General features: G+C 39.8%; 1 protein-coding gene across 1 annotated transcript in view; it reads left to right on the plus strand.

Annotated features, from left to right (window-relative positions):
• The first annotated feature begins 2,645 nt into the window (after window positions 1-2,645).
• RASA2 (RAS p21 protein activator 2) overlaps window positions 2,646-21,727 on the plus strand; it is a 45,084-nt gene continuing 26,002 nt past the window's right edge. The window contains exons 1-5 of the mRNA XM_014877917.2: window positions 2,646-2,729; window positions 8,874-8,979; window positions 13,321-13,424; window positions 14,445-14,539; window positions 19,004-19,080. Of these exons, the coding sequence (XP_014733403.1) occupies window positions 2,669-2,729; window positions 8,874-8,979; window positions 13,321-13,424; window positions 14,445-14,539; window positions 19,004-19,080 (443 nt within the window). The 5' untranslated portion in view covers window positions 2,646-2,668. The remainder of the gene's footprint in view (window positions 2,730-8,873; window positions 8,980-13,320; window positions 13,425-14,444; window positions 14,540-19,003; window positions 19,081-21,727) is intronic.

Consider the following 21,727-nt stretch of genomic DNA (forward strand, 5'->3'; position numbering starts at 1 on the left):
ACGTCATTTTGAGATGGTTGTCAGGAAAGATATATAAGTAAAAAAATTTAGAAGTTTGTTAATTGCAATAAATACTTTTTTTTCCCTATTTGAAATGCTAATTAAAAAGACAAGTAGATTATCATGAAGTTTGTGCATCTAAACATAATGTTAGTCAGTCCTCATTTATGATACACCCAAAGTTAGATCAAATGTAGTAAATGATATTGCTGTCTTCTGTGGAATGAGATTGCATGACAGCTGAACAACAGGCAGAAGCATTTGAAGTAAGCCCCTATGTGTTATCATTACTATTATTTGTTCTGAACTTCCTTAACACTCCAGGTATCACTGACAGTTCAGCACCTTGGCTGTAAGGCTCTCTCACAAGAAGCAAAGTTCCCCCACTGTACATCCCCATTGTTAAATGAAGAAATCTTACCCCAGAGTTTGCAACTCAGCACACCAGTGTTTGTTTTAACTATGTCCTTAGCTGTGCAGACCTACCTGTCATACAGGTATACTCCTAAAATGTAACTTTAAAAGAGGCCAAAAATTAATGTTATGCAATTGAAACAATATTCTGAATATTGAATGTTAAACTAAAGCAAAACTTTTTAAAAAATAAAACTGTGTCAGGAATCAGACAGTGGCAAAACTTGGTAATGTAGGTCAGTGCTTTAAAGAAAGCTGATGCTAAGTTGAAACAGTAACCCCCAGCTGTAGTCATAAGGTTTGACAGAACATGGAGGCAGTAGAGTCACTCTGCCTTCCAAAGTGTGGCAATGAGCAGTTCAAGCACACATCTCCATTCTCAGGGTGCTGCCTTGCTGCTTTCCCAGATCAAAGCTCTGACTCTGCCCAGGTGAATCTCAGTTCACCAGCCACCAGCCAGACAGGGCAGCCAGCCTAGACAGCCAACTGTAGATAATCAAATCCTCAATTTGTGCTGTAGAGGAACCTCTCATTTCCAACAGGTTAAAATTTAGCTTATGCAAACTCATGTCTTTGTCAGGTTTAGGTTTTGCATTCACACAAATCCACCTGTTACTGGTGTGAGGAAACAGTTTATACCCCACCACTAGCCTGCTTGCCTTGAAACACACATCTGTCCTTCCTCAACCATGTTGTAGAGTGTGGAAACAAGGAAGGAATGTCACCGCTGCCGAAGAAGCAGTGGGGGAGAAGTTGGATGCAGGAAAAGCCATCAAGATATGACGACAGCTTATATGGCTCCATACCATACCATAGTGATGATGGCATGATTTGTGCAGGAGAAAAAAATGGCCAGAGCACCACAGCAGGGGACTAAAGTTAGAGACAATGACACATGCTGGCCTGTAACTTTCCAAACTTCCCTTTAACAGCAGGACAGACTGAAGAGGGCCTTTATGTGTAGAGTGAAGAATCCTAGTCCTACACGGCTTCCTGAGACAGCTTTAGCCAGCTGAACTACCTGTGTTTTAGGATATGTCAGTCACTAAAGGCTCTCACCAGACTCTGTGCCTACAGGATCTGGGAACAGATGTACTCTCAGTTTGAGCCAGAGTGACAAGGACGCAGCCGTGTCACCTGAGCTGATGGCTGGGTGGATTGTGTAGGCCCAAGACAGACACCCACCACCAGTGCAGGACTGGGGGGAAGTCCGGGTGTAAGCCAGATTCCAGAGTTTCACATTAGGATCGGTGTCTTCAAGAATCCATGGTAGAAAACGTGATGCAAAGGCCCTTCAGTTCTTCATGAAGGCGAGCTGCTGCAGCCTGCAAACAGCTCTGGGCCCTGTGTGACTCCTGAGGGAAGCATTGCCTCTGGCATTCTGCAGGCAGCGCGACATCTGCTCCTGGGGCAGTGCTGGCAGCCGAGCCATTTCCTACTTGTTTCATGGCATTTCTCACATGGCCGAACAGGTCAATGTGAACTAGTGTCAGCAGAGGAGATCCATAGGAGCCCGTGCCGTGCTTTGCACAGGGACAGGCACTTGGCACACCACAGACCAAATTGGCCAGACCTGCCATCGTTCCATTTCATGTGCCCGCCTGCCATTTAATGTGACCAATCTCAGCATAGAGTACGCATTGTTCAACGCGCCGAGGGCTGCCGAGCCCTCTGCCCGGCTGGGAGGCACAGAACCACATAACCAATTAGGTTGGAAAAGACCTCTGAGATCATTGAGTCCAACCTACGACCCACCATCACCTCGTCAACCAGACCCTGGCCGTGAGTGCCACGTCCAGTCTATCTTTAAACACCTCCAGGGACTGTGACTCCACCACCTCCCTGGGCAGCCCATTCCACTGTCTAATCACCCCTTCTGTGAAGAATTTCATCCTAATGTCTAACCTAAACCTCCCCTGGTGCAGCTTAAGGCTATGTCCTGTCTTCCTGACTCTAGAACAGTGGAAGGGACGGTCAGGGCAAGCTCTGGGACCGGCCGAGTCCCCCGGCGCCCAGAGCAGCGGAGCCCCAGGCCGGCGGGAGCGGGAGGTGCCGGGCCGCGAGCGGAGCCGCCTCACGGCCAGCGCAGGAGCCGCCCCAGCGCAGGCGCCGGGCCCCCCGCCCGCCCCGGCCGGTGGTGCCCGCGGGCTGCGGGGGCGGGGCGGGCGGCGGAGCCGGGCCGGGCCGCTCCTTTCCTCCCTCCCTCCCTGCCCCCGCGGCGCGGCACTGCGCAGGCGGCGGCGGCGCTGGCGCGATGGCGGCGGGAGACGGTGGCGACGAGGTGCGGGTGCTGCAGAACCTGCGGGGGAAGATATGTAAGTGCGGCGCTGCGGTGGGGCCGAGCGCCCGGGGCCGCCGCGCTCAGGTGTCGCTCCTACCCCGTCTCCTGGCCCGGCCCCGCTGCTGCCGCTCCCTCCCCGCGGCGAGACGGGCGGGCGCTGGAGCGGCGGCCCTGGAGGCGGCGGGGCGGGGGCGGGAGGGCGCGGAGGGGCCGCGGCCGCCGCGGGCTGGGTGCGGGTCGGGCCGCGCTGCGCTGTGGCGGCCCCGAAGAGGGGCTTTGTGGCGGCAGCGACGACACGTGCGGGGCAGGGCCGGGGTCTGCGCGCCCCGGAGCGGGAGGGGGCGGGATGGGTGGGTGGGTGAGCGGGTGAATGGATGGATGGCTGGATGGATACATGGACACGGCGGGGCCGCGGGAGGCCCGGAGTGGCGGGGATGCATCCGTGGCTCCGAGGGATCCCTGGAGTCAGCGGGCGAACAGAAATGCCCCCTCCCGCCCGGACCTCGGGCATCAGAATCTGTTTGTCAGGCTGAAATTGCGAAATTAGCGATGTGCAGGAAGTTGGTGGTGAAGGGCTGTTCTGGAAGCGGTCACCAGCACTCCCGTGCCTCTGTGCAGCGTGTGTGCGAGCGGGCGGAGGCGGAGAGAGAGGCCGGTGGCCTTATTTTGATGGTTGGGAAGTGCTGAGTGCCTGTACCGATAGCCTCGGTAACGTGGGGAGCCGGCGGATGAGCTGGGAGGAGGGCTCGGGGAGGTGCACAGATAGTGCGGTACTGCTGGGGAGCACTTCAAAGCGAATGGGAGAAACAGGATGTGCGGCGGCTTCCTGAGGGGTATCGGAGTACATTCATACCGCTCGGACGCGGCCCGGTTGTTTCCTTTCTCACGCTGCCGATCGACTTTTTTGAGAATGAAACGAAACAAGTTGAATCGGGCATGGCTCTGGGGTTGAGAACCGGTTGTGAAAACATGTTGAAGGATTAGGTTTGGTGGAGGAGTGGAGTCGTGTTTACTTAAATATCGTCATGCTGCCTAGATGTATTTACTGTGTCTTCAGTAAATAGAAGACTGGCTCATGAAAACAGGAGATGGCCTGGAGTGGAGCTGGAGGTGCTCTCACTCCGAGGTGTGAGCCATAGGACGTGGTTGGGTAGGTAAGGCTGAACATACACTGAGATCTGGTGCTGTTAGCAATTAGCAGACAGTACAGGCCAGCTAGCCTTTTCAAAAGCATACTGTTAGTTTTGGGGTTAAAGCATGAATTCATAGAATCATAGGGTTATGAAATGGTTTGTTTTGGAAAGGACCTTAAATATCATCTCATTGCAATGCTGTGGCCATGGGCAGGGACACCTTCTGCCCTCTCAGAGCTCCATCCATCCTGGTCTTGAGCACTTCCAGGGGTTTCCACAGCTTGTCTGGGCAACTTGTGCCAGCGCCTCACCACCCTCAGAGTAAAGAATTTCTTCGATATATTTAAACTGAATTTCCACTCTTTCAGTTTGTTCCCATTACTCCTCATCCTGTCACTGCAGTTCCTGATGAAGGGTCCCTCTCCGGCTTCCCCCATGAGATATTGGAAGGTTGCTGTGAGGTCTTCACACAACCTTCTCCAGGCTGAGCAGCCCCACCTTTCTTAATCTGTCTTCAGTAATCTCTAGCAACCAACGCTTTATGTATTCCCTAGGAAGCAGGTCATAGTACTCCCTAGGAAGAAGGACTATGACCTGCTTCCTAGAAGTTGAGAAGTTGGTTGCTAAAGATTATTGAAGCTGGTTTGTTTTTTGATTCTATTCTGCTTCCTATCTTTTGTTGTAAGGTTTTGTCTACACTGGACTACACAACATTGAGTGAGTTTTGGGATACTTGAACTTGAAAGTTTTCCACTAAGCATTAAAAAACAAAGCAAAACGTCTTGAGACTTATGTTGAAACCAGTTTTATTGTCCCATGTGATTGTATGGTAACTTTGAATGTTCAGTTAACTGGCAAAAGTGTTGGTAAATAGAGGATTATGACCTTCCACCTGGGGAATATATGAAAAGTTCATTGCTGAAGTAAGTTCATTGCTGGGATCTGTAAGAACCCATTTGAAAAATGAGTGGGAGTAACAGTTGCAATAAAAGACATGTCTTGAAACAGTGTGAAAATCCTTTGTAAACCTACTTATTTCTTCTAAGGAAACAAAAACTGTTTAAAAACTCGTTGAATTAAATATGCTGTAGAAGCTTGGGAACCCTCTGATGCCTAGATGCTCTTTTGGCTTCTTTGCACAACAAATACTGTGTTATTTTCACTTCTTGCTAGCATTTTAATACTGTGTTTTATAGAGGAAAACCTTCTGAATGAACAATAATAAACAAATATAATAATGTAATCCTCCTTGATCTGGAGGGATTAGCAATAGCAGACCTCACTTTGGAAAGGTGATGTTCATAGTCTGAAGGAATTCCTTATAGCATGTTTCTTACAGGGAGAATACATTTTTGTGCCCAAGCTTTGCTGCAATTAAAACTTGACACTGACTCATTTTATGTGTGTTGCATGAGAGAGCATGGTAGTCTTAATGAGGTAATGTCAGTTCTGTGTAATTCTGCATGTATAGAAAACACCATCTGCAGAAAGTTGTTATTTATACTGTGTTTAGCAATGCACAAATCAGTGGTAAAATCTAAATTTAGTGATGTTATACAAATCATTACCCCAGATTTAGAATTGAGACATGTTCTTAAAGGTGGCTTGAGCAGCCATTGCATACCTAGCAGTGAAGAACCTAAGTAAGGACACGTTTGCAGTCCCTGGTACCCTGTTTTTATGGGCTGTCAGTGTTTGTAACCAGTCTTCTGCCTCCAGTTTTCAGGCAGAAGTGAGGCGAGATCAACTGATCTTGCCTAAGACTCTGTAATATTTTTGAAAAATTTAGTATTTCTCTTAAACAGGTTTTCACCAAAAACCCAATAAAAGACTGTATTTCCTTTTTGACAATGCTTTTGTATTGATGGCTCTATTTTTTGTGCCACAGTAACAGCAAAAAATGCTTCACAAAGGTGTGCAGTATCAGGTGGCTTTAGGCATATCTTGTAGTATAGTGTTTCAGGCTGTGGCTTCTGTTTTCATTTCTTGCCATACAGAAGTACAGTAAGGGATTTCAGTTGTCTTAATTTTTGGAGTATTTATTGAAACCTGTGAAGCACTTGGAAAAATGTCCCTGTTGTCTTCTAGAGCTCATTTGACAAAATTCAGGATGCATTCTTTTTCAAACTTGCACTGTGTTTATAACACATGGATTATGCTGCACTCCTGGAGTGGAATTTATTGTTGCCATATAATATGTTTAGTCCTGCTCTGAAGCAAATATTTCAGAGTTTGTGTGCATAAATGTCTTCTTGCAGGGACCCAGAACAAAGAAATTTAGAAGATGGACACTAATTGCACACTTTTACTCGACAAAGGATATTACATATATATAGTGAAAATGTAAACATTCAAGCAGATATCTGATGTTGCTAATACTTGATTTTTATGCAACCATTATAGCCTTAGGTTTCTCAGAAAAACGAAGACATTGTATAATCAAAGACTTGAGCCTTTTAATTTTTTTAAAGGAAATAAGCTTCTTGGAAAAGTTGGATCACTATATGGGTGAAAAGTCTCCCACAGTCACAGATACTAAGAGGTGTTAGAAAGGATGTGAAATCTCATGCTCTGTATTTCACCTGACAAGTGCTCTGAGGTTATTTTTGGCTCAGGATTGAGGATCCTCTTCCTACCAAAAGTTTGTCTGTGCTTTAAAGCCAGACACTTGGGCTGCAAAATAAAGGTTTTTTAACTCATTAGAAGATCAGATCACAGAATATTTTGAGTTGAAAGGTACCCACAAGGACCATCAATTTCAGTTCTTAAGGGAATGACTCATATGGGGATTGAACCCACAGCCTTGGTGTTACTAGCACCATATTTTAACCAACTGTTGTCAAAACTTGTATTTTGTGTATTCCTCTGGGTGGAAAGTTCCTTTTAAAACTGAAAAACTGCACTATAGTATACATACAAATAGTGAATTATTCAGAAATATTAAATTTTTATTCCTTTTAAGAAAATATGAAACTATAATAACTAATTTCCTTTCAAAGTCCACTGTACTGTGCCTTTACTGTGGTGATTAAATAATGTTATATTTTGAATATTTTATGGGAAAATTGGACCATGCCAAGTATTAACTGAAAAATAAAGATTCTTCTCAGGAACAGCTGACACATCCAGTTCATGCTTATTAATTACAAACTTTCGGAATCAGGAACTCTCTGGGGATTACATCCAAGTTGATGAATTGCTTTTTATATGTTGTATGTTTTATTAAATTATCTTTTCCTTAAAAAAAATTAAGGCAGTGGTAATGTGATGCTTTTCTTGGTTCTCCTACAATATCTCACTCAAGGGTAACTTGGAGTTTAGTCCATTTTTGGAGCCTAAAGCCATTAAAACCAGGTTCTGTTCATGTCTCTCAATCTGTCAACATGAAGTGTGGTGTTTAAAAATAAAGTGTATACTTCCTCCTCTCCTGCACCCAAGTTGATGAAAAGCTGTTGATGCTTCTGAGAGCACAAGTTTTAACTGTGGAAGTTCCTTAAGTTTCTGTTCATGCTTTTCATCAGTGTGTATATCCCTGACCCGGAAAATGTCATGATTGAAGTTGAGTCTGTGTTCCTGTTAAACTGTCACATTCTCTGCTCAGACACAGTCGGGGCAGCCTTGCTAGTGCTTGGCATTATTTACTGAACTTCCAAGACTGTAATAGCTTAACCTAAATTAACCATCTAACACAGGAAGAGTATGGAGGAGAGAGAAAATAGAAGTTTGATTTTACATCTTACCAACATAGAGAATAAAGCTTACTCACTGTGCTTCATATCTGCATTTTTAAAAAATAAACATGTATGACATTTCAAATCCAGTTTCAAATTGTGCTTTCTGAAAGGTCTTATGCTATTCAGACATAAAAGTAATTAAAACTCAATACTTTGGTGTACTTTTCATCCTATTTTTAATATCTTATATAAATAGATAATGTTTATCTAAAGTTGCTTCCACTTGTCATCAGGAAAGGTATTTCCAGCAGCAGGCAAGGATGGACACTACTGTGAGAGGTCCTGGCTAAGACCTAATGCAATTCTGGTTGCCTGTGGTTTGGACAACCAAGTGGAACAGGGACAGATCAGCTGCTCTATTTAGGAGCCTCTCATGGGAGAGAGTATCAGAAAAGCTTGGGCTTCCTTTTAGCAAAATAAAAGGTGGAAAGGGTCTATTTGCTGTCTTCAGATATTCAAAGGGTGAGGAGACATCTGGGCAGAAAGTCACTGTTTAATCTAGAGAACAGTGTTGCTATAAATTAATGTAGATGTCTGTAGCATTTGGATTTTGAAAGAGCTTTCCAACTTCAACTGGTTTTAGCTATGATTACTTAGAGAGAACAATCTTCTAAGAGATCTGCCTTGTGTCCAGCATGTAATTACAGTGGCCTAGATTCAATACCCAGCAAATCTTTGTATTCTTATGCTGCCAATCTTTCTTTCTCATTAGAAACTTCCTTTTCTTCTTTTCCATGTTGCATTGAATTAAGAGGTGATTATTTCCCCCTTCTACTAGATAGGAAAAAATGAACAGTACTCATGAGAGATATATTTTCAAAGGCTCAGCCAACTCAAAATCTGCTGTTAATTGTGGAAAATGAAATGAAGATTTGATGGGCAAGTTCTTATTAATCAGCTTCCTTTAGCCGAAGTCTTTGCAGAGCAAATACCAAGTGAACAACAGCTCAGACAAATCATGTCTTGGTGTTATGACCTAATGCCATATGACCTCAGGCTGTGAGTGTCTCAGATTTAGCAAGTTGTGCAGGGTCAAGCCAGAGATGAGACCTTTCAAGGGAAAGTGCAGGTGCTGCAGGAAGTGGTGTTCATGAGTCACAGCATGTCTCTTCCCATCGACTCTCATTCCATGTGAAGCTGGATGTACTAACTTCTCTGCCCTCTTGAAGCTTACAAATTGAAAATTAATGTCAAAATGCACGCTGAATGGAAAAGTAAAATATTTGAACACAGTAAAGCTGTAACAGTCTTGTACCTATTATTTTGGAAGTTTTTCCCCTGCAATATTTACAGTAATTTTTTTTTTTACAGATGATGCCAAACACTTAGTACCCAACAAAATGAGAGACTTTTTCTGTACCATAAACTTGGACCAAGAAGAAGTTTTTCGTACACAGGTAGTTGAAAAATCTTTAAGGTAAGCTCAGTTTTTAAATGGATATGATAAGCAAGACTGCCCAATACAGTGTGTATGGCTTTTGCTTGTACTGCTTTAAAATGAGAACTGATTTGTGGCAGCTACTCAGAGATGTTACAGCAAAGTGTAAATCGTGAGAGTGTTGCAAGAAGTCAAAACTGAGTCTTGTGAGCTTTTAAATCAAGTATGCTAGAATATATTTCACTATTACTCTGTTCTGTTCCAGTGGGCAGTTGTTATGTTGTTTTCTAGGGAAAGAAATCTACTTGATACTTGCTCCCAGTGTCATTTCCTACTTCTGACAAGCAGTTGAACTGTATTGGTGGAATTCTGCTCTTACTGTGTATCTGGTAAAACCTGTTTCTAAAATGAAGGAACCAGAACTTTGCCAAGTATGAGAGTTTTCTGTGCTGTGGTGTGTCCCCTGAGCAGGCCTTTTTCTCTCCTGTAATTCTTGTTCTGGGAACTGAAACAGGACCCACACAGAATGCCTTGCTTTGCTTCCCTGGGCACCATTTGCTGTAGATTCTCCTGCTGGCTTAGAGCCTTAAAAAGAATCAAACAAAAAGTCAGGATGATGCAGCTGCAATAGTGTAGGTGCTTTCATGTCTCACAGAGGACCCAAAAAAACCTCACTGCAACTTCATTGTTCACAATATCTGAGTGACAGTTTCAGTTATGTGGAGGTGACATTAAACCTTCCTTTCAAAACCCAGACAGTCTGTTCGAATGCTTGAAAGTTTTCTTAATCCTTTTTCCAGTGGTTTTGTTGTTAGTGTTCGTTCTTTGAGCTTTCCAGATGTTTACAGGTGAGGAACAGCTCAGATGGCAAACTTAAATAGGGAATTTAATTTTTTCAGAGTGTTATTTCAGAGCCTCCTTATGCTTCTGCATGAAAAGCAAATGCCACATATGTACAATCAGGAACAAATATTTTGTTTATATTCATAATCTGTAACTCTAGTCAGATCCATAAAATTTTCAGAATTTAACAGGCTGCAATGATGAAAGCTCCAATCTCTTATTAACCTGAAAACTTTATAAATTGCTTTTCAGTAAGGTGTAGTACAGTATAATTTTAGTCATAGATGCAACTTTGAATTTCATTATTTTGTTTCATATTATTTGCTTCCTTTTTCTTACACACATAATTCACAGTCTGTTTTTGTCACTATATTATGGGTTGCAAATTTATACAAGTTGTGATCTAAATTTTAGTCTTGTGAGTATTAACTAATTAAATATCTGTGGAAGTAATTATCAGTATAATTAAAATTAGTTTTGACTACAGTGATTGAAAACTATTAAGAAGTGTATTTTTTAAATGTGCAGATAGGTTTGGCCTTGTACTGGGAGAGTTATTGAAATGCATATGTAAAACAAATGACTTTCCAAAGCTAAAAAAACCCATGAATTAATACTGAAGTGAAAGAGGGATATTTTGGCTAATGACTCAAGAAGTATTTCCTGACATGGTGTGGGATTTCCGTGGGTTCTGAAGAAAGAATTATTTTTTCCCTTGGAAAGTTGAAAGAATATCTGTGGGCTTCCTCAAATATCTGTGGTCAAATATGAGGAATAGGTGGGGGAGGGAAGGGGGATTGTGGTGTGCGTGTCCTCTTTTTCTTGAAATTTCAACTAAATTCAGTTTCTTTTTTTCCCAATTGAACTTTGTGGTAGTGCAAGGTTATAGCAGAAATGAATTCCCTTGTTGATGTAACCATTGCTTTTATTAACTGACAGGCTGGGGCATTGGTCAGTGTCCTCACAGAACTGCCAGGTTACTGTACCAAGGAAGGGAAGAGCAGAGGAGTGTGTTACACAGTAAAATTTCATCTTCTGTACTACTGTAATCCAGTTCTTCTTGTATGGCAGTCTGGCCGTCCTTTGAATTAGTGCTATCTTCTAATTTTGTATCCATCACAGTCTTTAAAGTTCTTGCATCAAAGTCACAAATGAAAGTACTAAACTAACTGAATCCCTGAGAAACAGGATAAGGGAGTTCCTCGTTGTAATTACTCCTCATTGGTGTAAGGTGTTGTGCCCGGTCAGCCTATTCTGTATCTACCTAAGAATTTCTTTTCTAATACATTGTATTCTTTACCTTAAATTTTCTCTCTCCGCCTCATACTTTGCTGGAGAATCAATAACTGACAACGGCTGTTAATTTAGGTTAAGAGAAATGTATCAACATGAGTGAAACAATGTATTACCTTCTATTTATTGACTTATTCTTTCTTGCCAAATCTGGGACTTAGTATAGTGTTGAAATCACAGTAATAATAGATAATGTTAATGGCTGTTCATCCTTTGGGAGCTGAGGGATACGTGTAGCTGTGAAGCTTGCTCTCTTAGGTGCAAGATAAAGATGCTAAATAGATTTTTGAAATTCTGTGCTTATAGTCTCCATCCCAGCCTAATTATAAGTGGATGCATAGAGTCCCATAGGTCCATCCAGAATAGGGACTTAAACCCTTGTTGGCGTGCCCTGCAGTCTGCTGTTCCTTTAGGATATCTGTCTGAAGCTGAACTAGAGCAGAGTTTCCCCTGACACCAGTGCCAGCTCATTCTCACACTGTTCACACCTTCTGCTGTAGTATCTCTTTGTTTGAACTGGTGCAACTTTATTTGTATAGCTGTGAGGGGAAGCAGATCATAGACTTCACCTAAGTTTAAAATAAGCCTTTGTTTCATCCTGGGTTTTGGTCTGACTTATTGTGTCAATACAATTAAAATGCGCAGTGATGGTAATAAGGAAGTTGAGGCTGTTTGGAGCTGCACTGCTGCTAGAGGTAATGCTTGTGAACCTTCAGTCGTGGTGCTGACAAGAAGAACCCAGCCCTTGTAATCAAAGCAGAATTTGTTGGCTTTGAAATTATAAAAAAAGAGAGAGCTGAAAAACCGCAGCTGAATTTTTCAACTGAGAATTCTTAAATTATTTCTTGGTGTAGTGCAAAGGCTAATACTGATTTGTCTGCTTTGAAGCCTGTGGTAAAAGGTCTGTATTTTAACAAAAATAACATTTTCACTTCTGGAATTCCTTATCATGAATTCCTGCCCTTAAAGTTCTTGATTCTAAAAATATATTCTAGGCACTTGAAATACTAGATTTTTAAGCTGTGTACTTTCCCACTTTTTAAGTTAGTTATCAGCTCTTCTTTTTAATTTATTTAATGAGCCATTCTCTTTAAGCATGGGGTGGTGTTTTCTATTCTGTGATTATTTTGGAGGGAAGAGAGTAGGGATGGTGACCTGTTCTTCTCGATATCCTTTGGGTAGGTAATAACATGAACTGCTTGTTCCAAACATAAGCATATTTGTCATATTTGTATTAGTTTAAGAAATTATTGTAGCAAGAATGTCAGAATGATACTTTGCTGGGAAACAAAAAAAACCCAGCATTTGTTTCTGGGCTTGGTATAACTCTTATCACACTACCGTTCTGCATAAAAGTAGTTTCATGAACATCTTTCCCTGGTGATACTAATACCTTGTAACTGAAACTATTTTAAGAACCCAGTTGTTTAGGGTAGCAGGGCTTTTCTGTGGATCTGCTTGACTTTCAGAATTCCATCACTTGCACTAACACAAACAAAGTTGTGGTTTTGTTCAGTTTTGAAATACACTTTTCTGACTGCTGGCTCTGATTACATCAATAAGTAAGTTTTAATGAGAGTATCAGTTCTGGGAGTGAAGATACCAACACATTGTATGAAATATGTGTAACACAGAGGAACCCAGAGTCTTTTTCTGTAGAAGGCTGTGCAAATGGCAGTTTAATAGGGTCAGCTGCAAGCATGATATTGAACTTCTTTCAATGGACCATTTTGGCATGAGGGATATCATGTGTATTTGAGACTAACATTTCTCTTTTTCACTGTTCTATCTTATAGTTTGTAGTCATAATGACTTTTTACAGGTTTTAGGGCAGCAGTTTTGACATAGAGCTAAAAAGATTCCAGTTAGTTAACTAATCAATATGTTGTGTTTACATGTAGTTTAATCATATCCTGCATAAGAACATGAAACAAAGCTTGTGTGTGTCTCAGGAAGCCTAGAGAGCCAGCTAGAATAATTTCAAGACAGAAAGAATTGAAACTGCAGAGGAGATACCACTCTCCATGTGCTCTGATTCTTACCTTTGGTTAAACAAACAGGAGGCATTGCCATGTTATTGTGTGTTCTTGTCTTGAAATGGTTTTGGGCACCTTTGATGACAGTTCAGTGTAGTGCTGAGGGCCACGGGCTGGGACAGTAGTAAAATGCAGCTTTTTAATGTTCATCTTCTATATAAATTGCATAAAGTGTTTCTCTATTTTAACTTCAAATCTTTCTTTTCAGTCCTTATTTTGGAGAGGAGTTTTATTTTGAGATTCCAAGAACATTCCAGTGGTTATCCTTCTACATTTATGATAAAAGTGTTTTACAAAAGGACCTGCGTATAGGTAAGTGTCTATGAGGTGCTGTCTGCACCTTGCAGAACACTTGCTTGTTTTCAGTAGCATTAGCTGTAGGATTAAGGATACAATTATTGGTAAAGCATCTTTCCAAACTGTATATAGTGCACTTAAATGCTCCTTTAAAGTTTGAAAAGAAGGATTTTTTCCTTACTACATTCTATTATACTAAAATATGTTTATTTTTTAGGCTTTTAGGACATTTTATAGTGTTATTATGGTCTGAATACCTTTTTAAAAATTATCTTTGTTTCTTCTCCACTTTTGCTTCATTGGAATATTTGAATAATTGTCAGTACTTATAGATCTTTAAAGAATAAATTGTGGGATAATTCCACAGTAATTACAATTGTGGAATAATTCTTAAAACCATTTATACATCATTTTTTCTCCTGTCAGTGCAACCTGTATAACTTAGTAACTTACAAAGCATTTGGCAGTGACTTGTGTAGCTTAAGTGAAAAATCATGGGAGGTGGATTTCTATTTCTCCCTCCACTGCATAATGACTTTATTGCAGCTGCTTTTTGGATACAAAGCTATAATAGTCTGCTGTGGAAGAAGCCTTTGCTTTACTTGAATTGAGGAAGGAAATAATTTGCACCAGGATGTCAGATAATTTGATATAATAACAGCTTTCCAAATAGCAATCAGAAGAGTAAAAGGCATCTACTTCAGTTTCCTGTTTAAACATTCTTGAACACCGTTTTTGTTCTCATAAGTCTATTATGTTATTTCCAGCCTCAAGTGTGTTCTTTATTTTACCTTCTTATTGGTGATATCCAGGATAACAAATAATATTTAATGCCATCGGGCTTTATATTAACTATTTTCTGCTTTACTTACCCATAACATTCCTTTTTTTATGTTCTTATATAGCATCATAAATTTAAAGAAAAACTTAAAAGAGAGTTTAGAAAGAACCAAATTTAAAACATAATGAAATATTTGTTCTATTCAGATGAAGGTTATATATTTATGCTTCTTTCCCCCTGCCACCCTCTCTCAGGAAAGGTGTCAATCAAAAAAGAAGATTTGTGCAACTACACAGGAAAAGAGAACTGGTTTATGCTTCAACCTGTTGATTCTAATTCAGAGGTTCAGGTAACTATTAAATTGCATATTTACATTTTGGAAGTTAAGTACAGATTAGGACATGTGGTGGTAGAAGATTACATTGAGCTGCAGGAGATAGGGCTTAGCATCTAAGCTGGTATTATTCCTCATGGTACTTAAAACTTGCAGAAGACATGAGGCAACTGTTTGGGAAATGTCTTAACAGTATTTTGATGTCTGAAATGCTTGTAAGAGGAGTCTTGAGTACTTGAGGCACATGAATCTGTCCTAAAACTCTTGAATAATTTGTTTTTTAGTAATTTTTGGTGTTAACTGAAATAATGACTGATTCTGTGACATTGAAATGGTTAGGCTCCAAAATTTGGAGGTACTTGTGCTGTGTTCATGTATCTTATCTTGAAACACTTTCTGTATTTGGTATCAACAACTTGCACTTCACAGTTTTATTTCAACCTGTGGTTCCAGTTCTTCAAACAGGATTGCTCTAGGAATTAGTAAAAGTGGGATGGCTCTAGAAGTTGTAGTGATTCTCTTTTTGGTTTCAAGAACAAAGCAGAATTCTTGAGACTCTCTTAGCCTTCTTGCTGTGATAAACTATTAGATTTTAATAGGGGCTTTTTCCAGGTTTGCCTGAGGGTAAAAGTCTTAGATTTGACAGTGTATTTTTTTAGTAACCTGAAAGTCCCTTTGGGGAGGGAGAATCCTGGCTACTTTTACAAGATCTGAATGTGCACAGAATTCTCCTATTATTTCCACAGATGATTCATTTATGAGCCATAAGTTTAGCCTGCAGCTCTTGGGTATAGGAGGGCATGTGGTTGCTTTACATGAAGACAGATTTTCAAAACGTCTGAATACCACTTCCTCTTCTCTATTGGAAATCAGTCCTCTTTCAGTTATGATAGAATGGTTCATCTGGAAGGGACCTAGAGATCATCTAGTCCAGCTACACATCATCTTCTTTGAATTGTTTCATGTAATCACTCTGAAAATTCTAGAAAGCATTTTCCAGATGTAAACTGAAAGGCAGTTTCCACTTTGACTTAAGCATTGTCATGCTTGCTATGTGTCTTCTGTCATAAAAATGTATTGAGAAAGGTATTACTTTTTGTCATAATACTACATGACTATGTGAAAACTCAACTAGAATGTCCCATTAATAGAATTTAGTGATTTCTTACATATTGAAAATAAGAAGTTTATAGTTTGCCATGGCTTTGTGACTCAGCAGAATGTAAGCTCTTCCTTTTTTATGACTGTGCTGAGCAAAGCACTGTCCTGCATGTCACTTCTATTAAGAGAGGATCTTTTCTACTCAGGTACATGCTCCTCATATTTATCTTCTCTTGAGTCAGGATATTTGGGTAGGTTTATCCTGCCGTGCTTTATTTTTCCATAAATGTCTTTAGAGCATAGCTGAGACCAGTTCCCATCTGCCACATTTAGCTGAAATCTTGTTAGTTTGGATGTGCTATACAGTACTGAAATATAGTCTGAGATGTCCAAGATTGTTGGCTGGACATGACTGATAATAGCAGACTTTTATATTGTACATATGCAGAAAAACTGCATGAAATATTTATAAAGTTAAATCAGTTTAGAGAAAAGAAGTTGTTTTCTTCTCCTCATGGCACCATACATGTAGTTGATTTTTTTGTTCCACTGTTTCCCTCCATATGAGTATTTTCCAGAATTTACGATGTGTGCAAAGCAGTAAGATAGCATAGAAGTATTTTATGTTCCATGAATATGCACAGGACACTTTGCAGTTTCTTGGTTGAGATTTTTTGGGGGTTTTTTCATAAATCTGCATTTATTTCAAGAGAAGTGTACTTTTTATATACCAGTCATCTATTCTTTTCAAGTTAACTTTAGTATGATTAGCAGCCTGTATACCAGGAATGTTAGTGGTGGAGACTTTTAGAAAGCAGCTGCTCTGCTCTGTGTTTTATATTAACTGGTTTTTGTTTTGCTGCTGTTCACAGTATTATGAGTTCATATTAATCTTGTTTTCTCAAAACTTTTTCCTTTCTCCACTAGTTCTTGAAAAATAAATATAAATGTGGGAATACTAAGTAAATAAACCAGAATTTGAGAAGTTGGGTGAAACAGGCCACATATTACTGCAGCTGGCAAAATCTTGTTTACATATATTAGCTTATAAAAATTTTTCTCATTTTCTAAAATGCAGATGGTGTCAGTATGCTAGTAAAATTGTTAGGATTACTTGACCCCTTTTTTATTTATAAAATCTTCATTAATCTGGTTTGAAATTGGCTCATTTGATTAAACATGCCCTTGATCTAAATTATTCATAGCAAGAAACTTTTATAGAGGTTTTTATATATTTATATATATATATGCACCTTATACCTGTATTTATACATAGGTAGAGTTTTTATAGAGATCTTTACTTGAAAAGCACATTGGTAAGATCACAAATCTTTCACACATTGTTAAGGTTTTGAACGGATCTGTGTCAATAAAACTCCATCTTCCTATAGTAAGTACCTGAAAATTGATTGTTAATTCATTTGTAAAGTTAAAATGGTGCCTACCTGCCTTTGAATAACCCTGAGATCTACAGATGCAAAGTGCATTCACACTAAGTTACTGTTTGTTTATTATTTATTGCATAAGAATGGCTGATTTCTCTATTTTGAAGTAAAAGCCTTCTGTACAGCCACATTTAAAATCAGTCACATATTACGTCAGAAGTTCTGATATAGATCTGAAGATCAGCAGCTTTAGGAAACCATCACACTGCTCTCGACAAAAAAAACGACAAGAATGTTGTAAAACTCTCCATGCATGTTGGGGAAATGTTTACTTAGAGCCATGTTACTGCAGTCATCATGGTACTCAACTGGCAGCAAACTACATCCACAGGTAGTTCTCAGGAGCAGCAGTGAGCTGCTTTACTCCTGCTATTTGGTGTAAAACACAATTTGTGGGTTTGATATTAAAAGCAAAAGGAAGATGTTTAGGCCATTCACAGCATCTGTTTTCTAAAACAAGTGAAGTCAGCTATTTTAATAAATACTGAAAATGTCATTCAAAAACTTTGCCTTGTAAGGCTATTGGCATGCTTCTTGGTATCCTGTTTTTATCCTGTAAATCTGTTTTTGTAATGGAGTTTCTCTGCTTGACAAATACTTTCTTAATGTACCTGTGTTCCTGTCCCTATAGTAGCAGTTTGCAAAACACTTGGCAGGCATCCCAAAGCAGTTACATTTGAAACTGCCTTGTAAAAGAAGCTTCATTTCTCGTCCCATGTGATGAACAGAGAGGGAAATGCAGCCTTTGCCTCAGGGGATTTACAATAAAACATTGCAGTTTATGTCAAAACGTAACTGCTATAGAAATGTGTGCAAGATCAGCTAAGGGCTTTACTTCCATTTTAGCAGAAAGGCAAAGCTGTAGTTCAGATTATGACTTGCTTCCTTTACCACTATTGCAACCCGCCTTCCAGAACCCTTCCCTGAGAATTTTGATTGTGATCAGACCAGTATCATCTGATGTTCTACCTAGCAAATAGACAAAGTCTGAGAATACCGAGGAGAGCATTGTTAAAGACTGTCAGTGTGTGCTTATCTTTGATGTAAAAGCCAGCACAAACAGCCAGGCACTGAAAGGAGTAGCAGGTATTGTTCAGCAGAATCTTACTTGCTTGGAGCAAGATTCAAGTACTAAATTTTGGTCACCCCAAGGAAGTTGCATATCATGGTTTAAAGTTATAGAGCCTTTTAATGAGAGGGTACAGTAGGTTGACCCTTGCTGATTTCTGAAGTTAATCCATGCTGTGCCATAATTTATGGATTCTTTTTCTTAAGTACATCCTGCCATATCAGAAAGAGGAAACTGGGTTTAGCAATTATTGTCACCTTTTCCTCTCTTTTGGTTGTGTTTACTGTTCCTTGAGTACATCAGCAGTCTTCATGAGATAGTTGAAAATTGCCCTGGGATGCACAGTACAGTTTTAAGTTATATTCAGTCTGTTGTGATGGACAGGATTTCACAGTGGAGATTAAATGCTGCTGGTTATGGCTATTGCATGCTATTCTACTTTTCTAGGTATACCTACCTGCCTTTGGAGTCCAAGGTAATTTTAGAACTTTCTCCTGAAGTGTTCAGAAATTCATGTCTGTGCAAGGGTTCATCCCATGCTTGGGACAAAATATCTGAGACTTGCTCTTGGTAATTGCTCATGCTGGAAGAAATACTTGTGTGTGTTAAATCTGTAGAGGCTTGACTGACTCTTGTGCTGTCTGCAGATGAGGTGGTGCTTCTCTATAACATTGTCTCAAAGTTCAAGTGCATCCATCATGCTCTACTTGCACGATACGTGCTTTAGATGAGGATTTTTCTTCAAGTGGTTATATTGGAATTACCTTAAATAACTTCTAACTGTAAACTATATTATTGTTCTAGTTCCTACCTTTAAATAAATGCTTTTAAAACTATTTGTGTTTCTCTCCTGTGTTTTTTCAGGGAAAAGTTCACCTTGAATTAAAACTGAACGAACTGATAACAGACAATGGATCTGTGTGCCAGCAACTAGTAGTACAGTAAGGAAATACATTAATCCTTTAATATTTGGTTGGTTGTCAGAACATGATGGGATTTGTCTTTCCTGATACTGGATGTCTGCATGTCTTGTTACCAATAGCATTTTTCTTTTTATGTGACTTTCCTTGGAATCTGTTTTATGAGGAGATGAGTATACGTCTGGGGAGCTCTAGCAGAAGTTTGTCACAGCTGCTCATCTCTGCTGCTAAAGCTTTCACTTTTATTGGGACTACTAGGATTAGTGTCTTGTAATTCCAGTTGAATTTGGTCTGGTGAGAAAGCTGGGAATGTGCAGTGCAGCTGACAGCCAGAACTTGCAGTACTGCTGTTACTCACCAAATTACTGCTGCTGGTGGTATTTTTTGGAGGGATGGTATGGTAAAATTTATGCTAGTTTTGCTTCAGAATTATTTTCTTCTGGTTGGCCATGATAAGGAATTCTTACTAAAAAATCAAGTACAGGAGTTGTGTTTCTGGAGCAGCATGTTTGTCACATTTCAATAAAGCTTCTTAGCAGCTACTTAAGGAGCTTTCACTACCAAACTTAATTTTGGCTCTGGAGTGTAAAAATGCTACAGCATGTTAAAGAGCATCATAAAACCAGTAGATTTTCGGTATATTTGGTAATGTAATTTTCATTATGAAGTTAAGATGATGTTCTTGTCTTAGTCAACGCTCTAAACCCAGATGAGTAGTGGAGCTGGAGCAGGACCCAGCAAAGTGGTCTGTTTGCTATGCTCTAACTTGGTATGAAGAGGGAAGCTATTCTGTGATAGAATTAAGCTAGTCAAAGTGGTGATGGTTTAAATGGCTTAGGCTCATAATTCAGATAAAATGAAAATTGCTGAACATCAAAGTATCTTTAATACTTTAAGATAATTTGGAATGTGTCTGCTTTTATAGAGGGGCAACAACATGGGAGTTGGGAGTCCTGCTGCTCTTATTTTGTATCCCACTTGCAGCACAAAGCAGAATTAGAACAGCTTTTTCCCCATGTACTGTTCACCACCAAAAGCTGGCTGGAGCTTTATGACTTTGTGTTTTATTCTCAACTTTCTTAATTTTCAGAAAATTTTATATTTTTATATGTTCATGCACTTCAAGTTAGTGTTGTGGGGTTTTGATTTTAAAAACTTGCCTGGATTTTTCCTATGATGAAGAAAAGTTGCATTAGAAAGTTACTGTTGCAAATTGCAGTTTTGAGTAGGAAGTGGTTTACTCACTGTGCCCTCTTTTAGGATCTCTTTATGACGGAGGTAATTGATCAAAAGGAAGCCAGGGTTTTTTTGGTTGCTGCACTCACCCACTCACTGCCATGTGGGGAGAGGATCGTGCGTTAAACGCTGCAGTATTACATCAGTGCTGTTGTCTGAGGTTATGAAATGCACTAGAGTTCCTTAAACTAAAGATGTTTAGTAGGATTTTACCACACGTGCTGCTGCCCTTGAAATAATTTAGTGCATTAATAATACATTGTGCATAAATATATTTTGGATGTACATGTGAAAGTATGAGAAATAAGAAATTTCTCGCTGAATGTGGTATTATAGAAATGGATGTGAGAGCATTTTCGAGACCTTAAAGTGTGAGCAACTTACAGAAAATACATGTGAGAGTAGTAAAGAGAAAATTAAACTCTTTAAAACCCTGCTTGTTTTGTAAATTTCCCTTGATAATTAGTAAGTGATGCACTTCCTGCCATGTTTCACTAGTCACCAGGCCCTGAGAAGACATTGAATTAGTAACTCCTTTAACAAAGCTGAAAAATAGAAAGGAACAGAACCATGATAGAGTAAAAGAGAGACAAGGAGTGGGCACAAATGTATTTATGTGTCTGTTCCTGACTCTTCTTTATCTGTTCTAAACTGGAAAATAATAGCCAAAGGAAAAAAAATCACAGAAAAAATAATTCTTGATACACAGGCTATGATATTTGCCTTTCAGAAGCAGCATTTTACTTCCTATTCAAATTAACGGTGTCTCAATGCAATGAGAATGAGATGCTTTTAAACCTTCACCAGTTTTTTTTTTCTAGGATAGGAGAATTCTAGATTGTTCTGGCTTCTGTGCCTAGTTAAGTTGCTTATGGATTTCCACTGTGTATTCCCTGAGAGTCCAGCAATTCTACAAAGATGAAAAGCAGTAGCTCCAACTTCCATTACACAAGATTAAACGTGGTGTTAAGTGCATGCACAATAGCAAGTAATTCAAAGGCTTGTTTCTTCTTCTTGAGGCATTACCTGGAGTCCTCTGTCACCTTGTGGCTGAACCAAAACAATGACTGGCTAGGCAATGGATTCCTGCTGGTTTGGGTCTGTAAACATGGCTGTAGAAGCTTTTTCTGCTAGTCTTCTAGATGAGTATTATGTTGAGGATTAATTTAAAAACTCAATTCCAGTCACTTTTTTTGGCATAAAGCATAGTTAATCTTATTTTGGTGAAGGACTGTCTTAGAGATCATGTAGAGCAAGCTAAGCCCTGATTTTACACATTTTTTGTATTAATTGCAAACTTGCTGTTAAGTTTCACACAGATACGCTCAGAGTCTGTGAATTAAAACTGTTTTGTCTCTGATACTAATTGTTTCCTTTTCTAATGTGTGAATGAGGAGGGGAAAAAGTACAAGAGATTACCTGCTGACTCAGT

The sequence above is a fragment of the Sturnus vulgaris genome, chromosome 10 (genome assembly GCF_052056855.1).
Source record: "Sturnus vulgaris isolate bStuVul1 chromosome 10, bStuVul1.hap1, whole genome shotgun sequence".
Classification (NCBI taxonomy): domain Eukaryota; kingdom Metazoa; phylum Chordata; class Aves; order Passeriformes; family Sturnidae; genus Sturnus; species Sturnus vulgaris.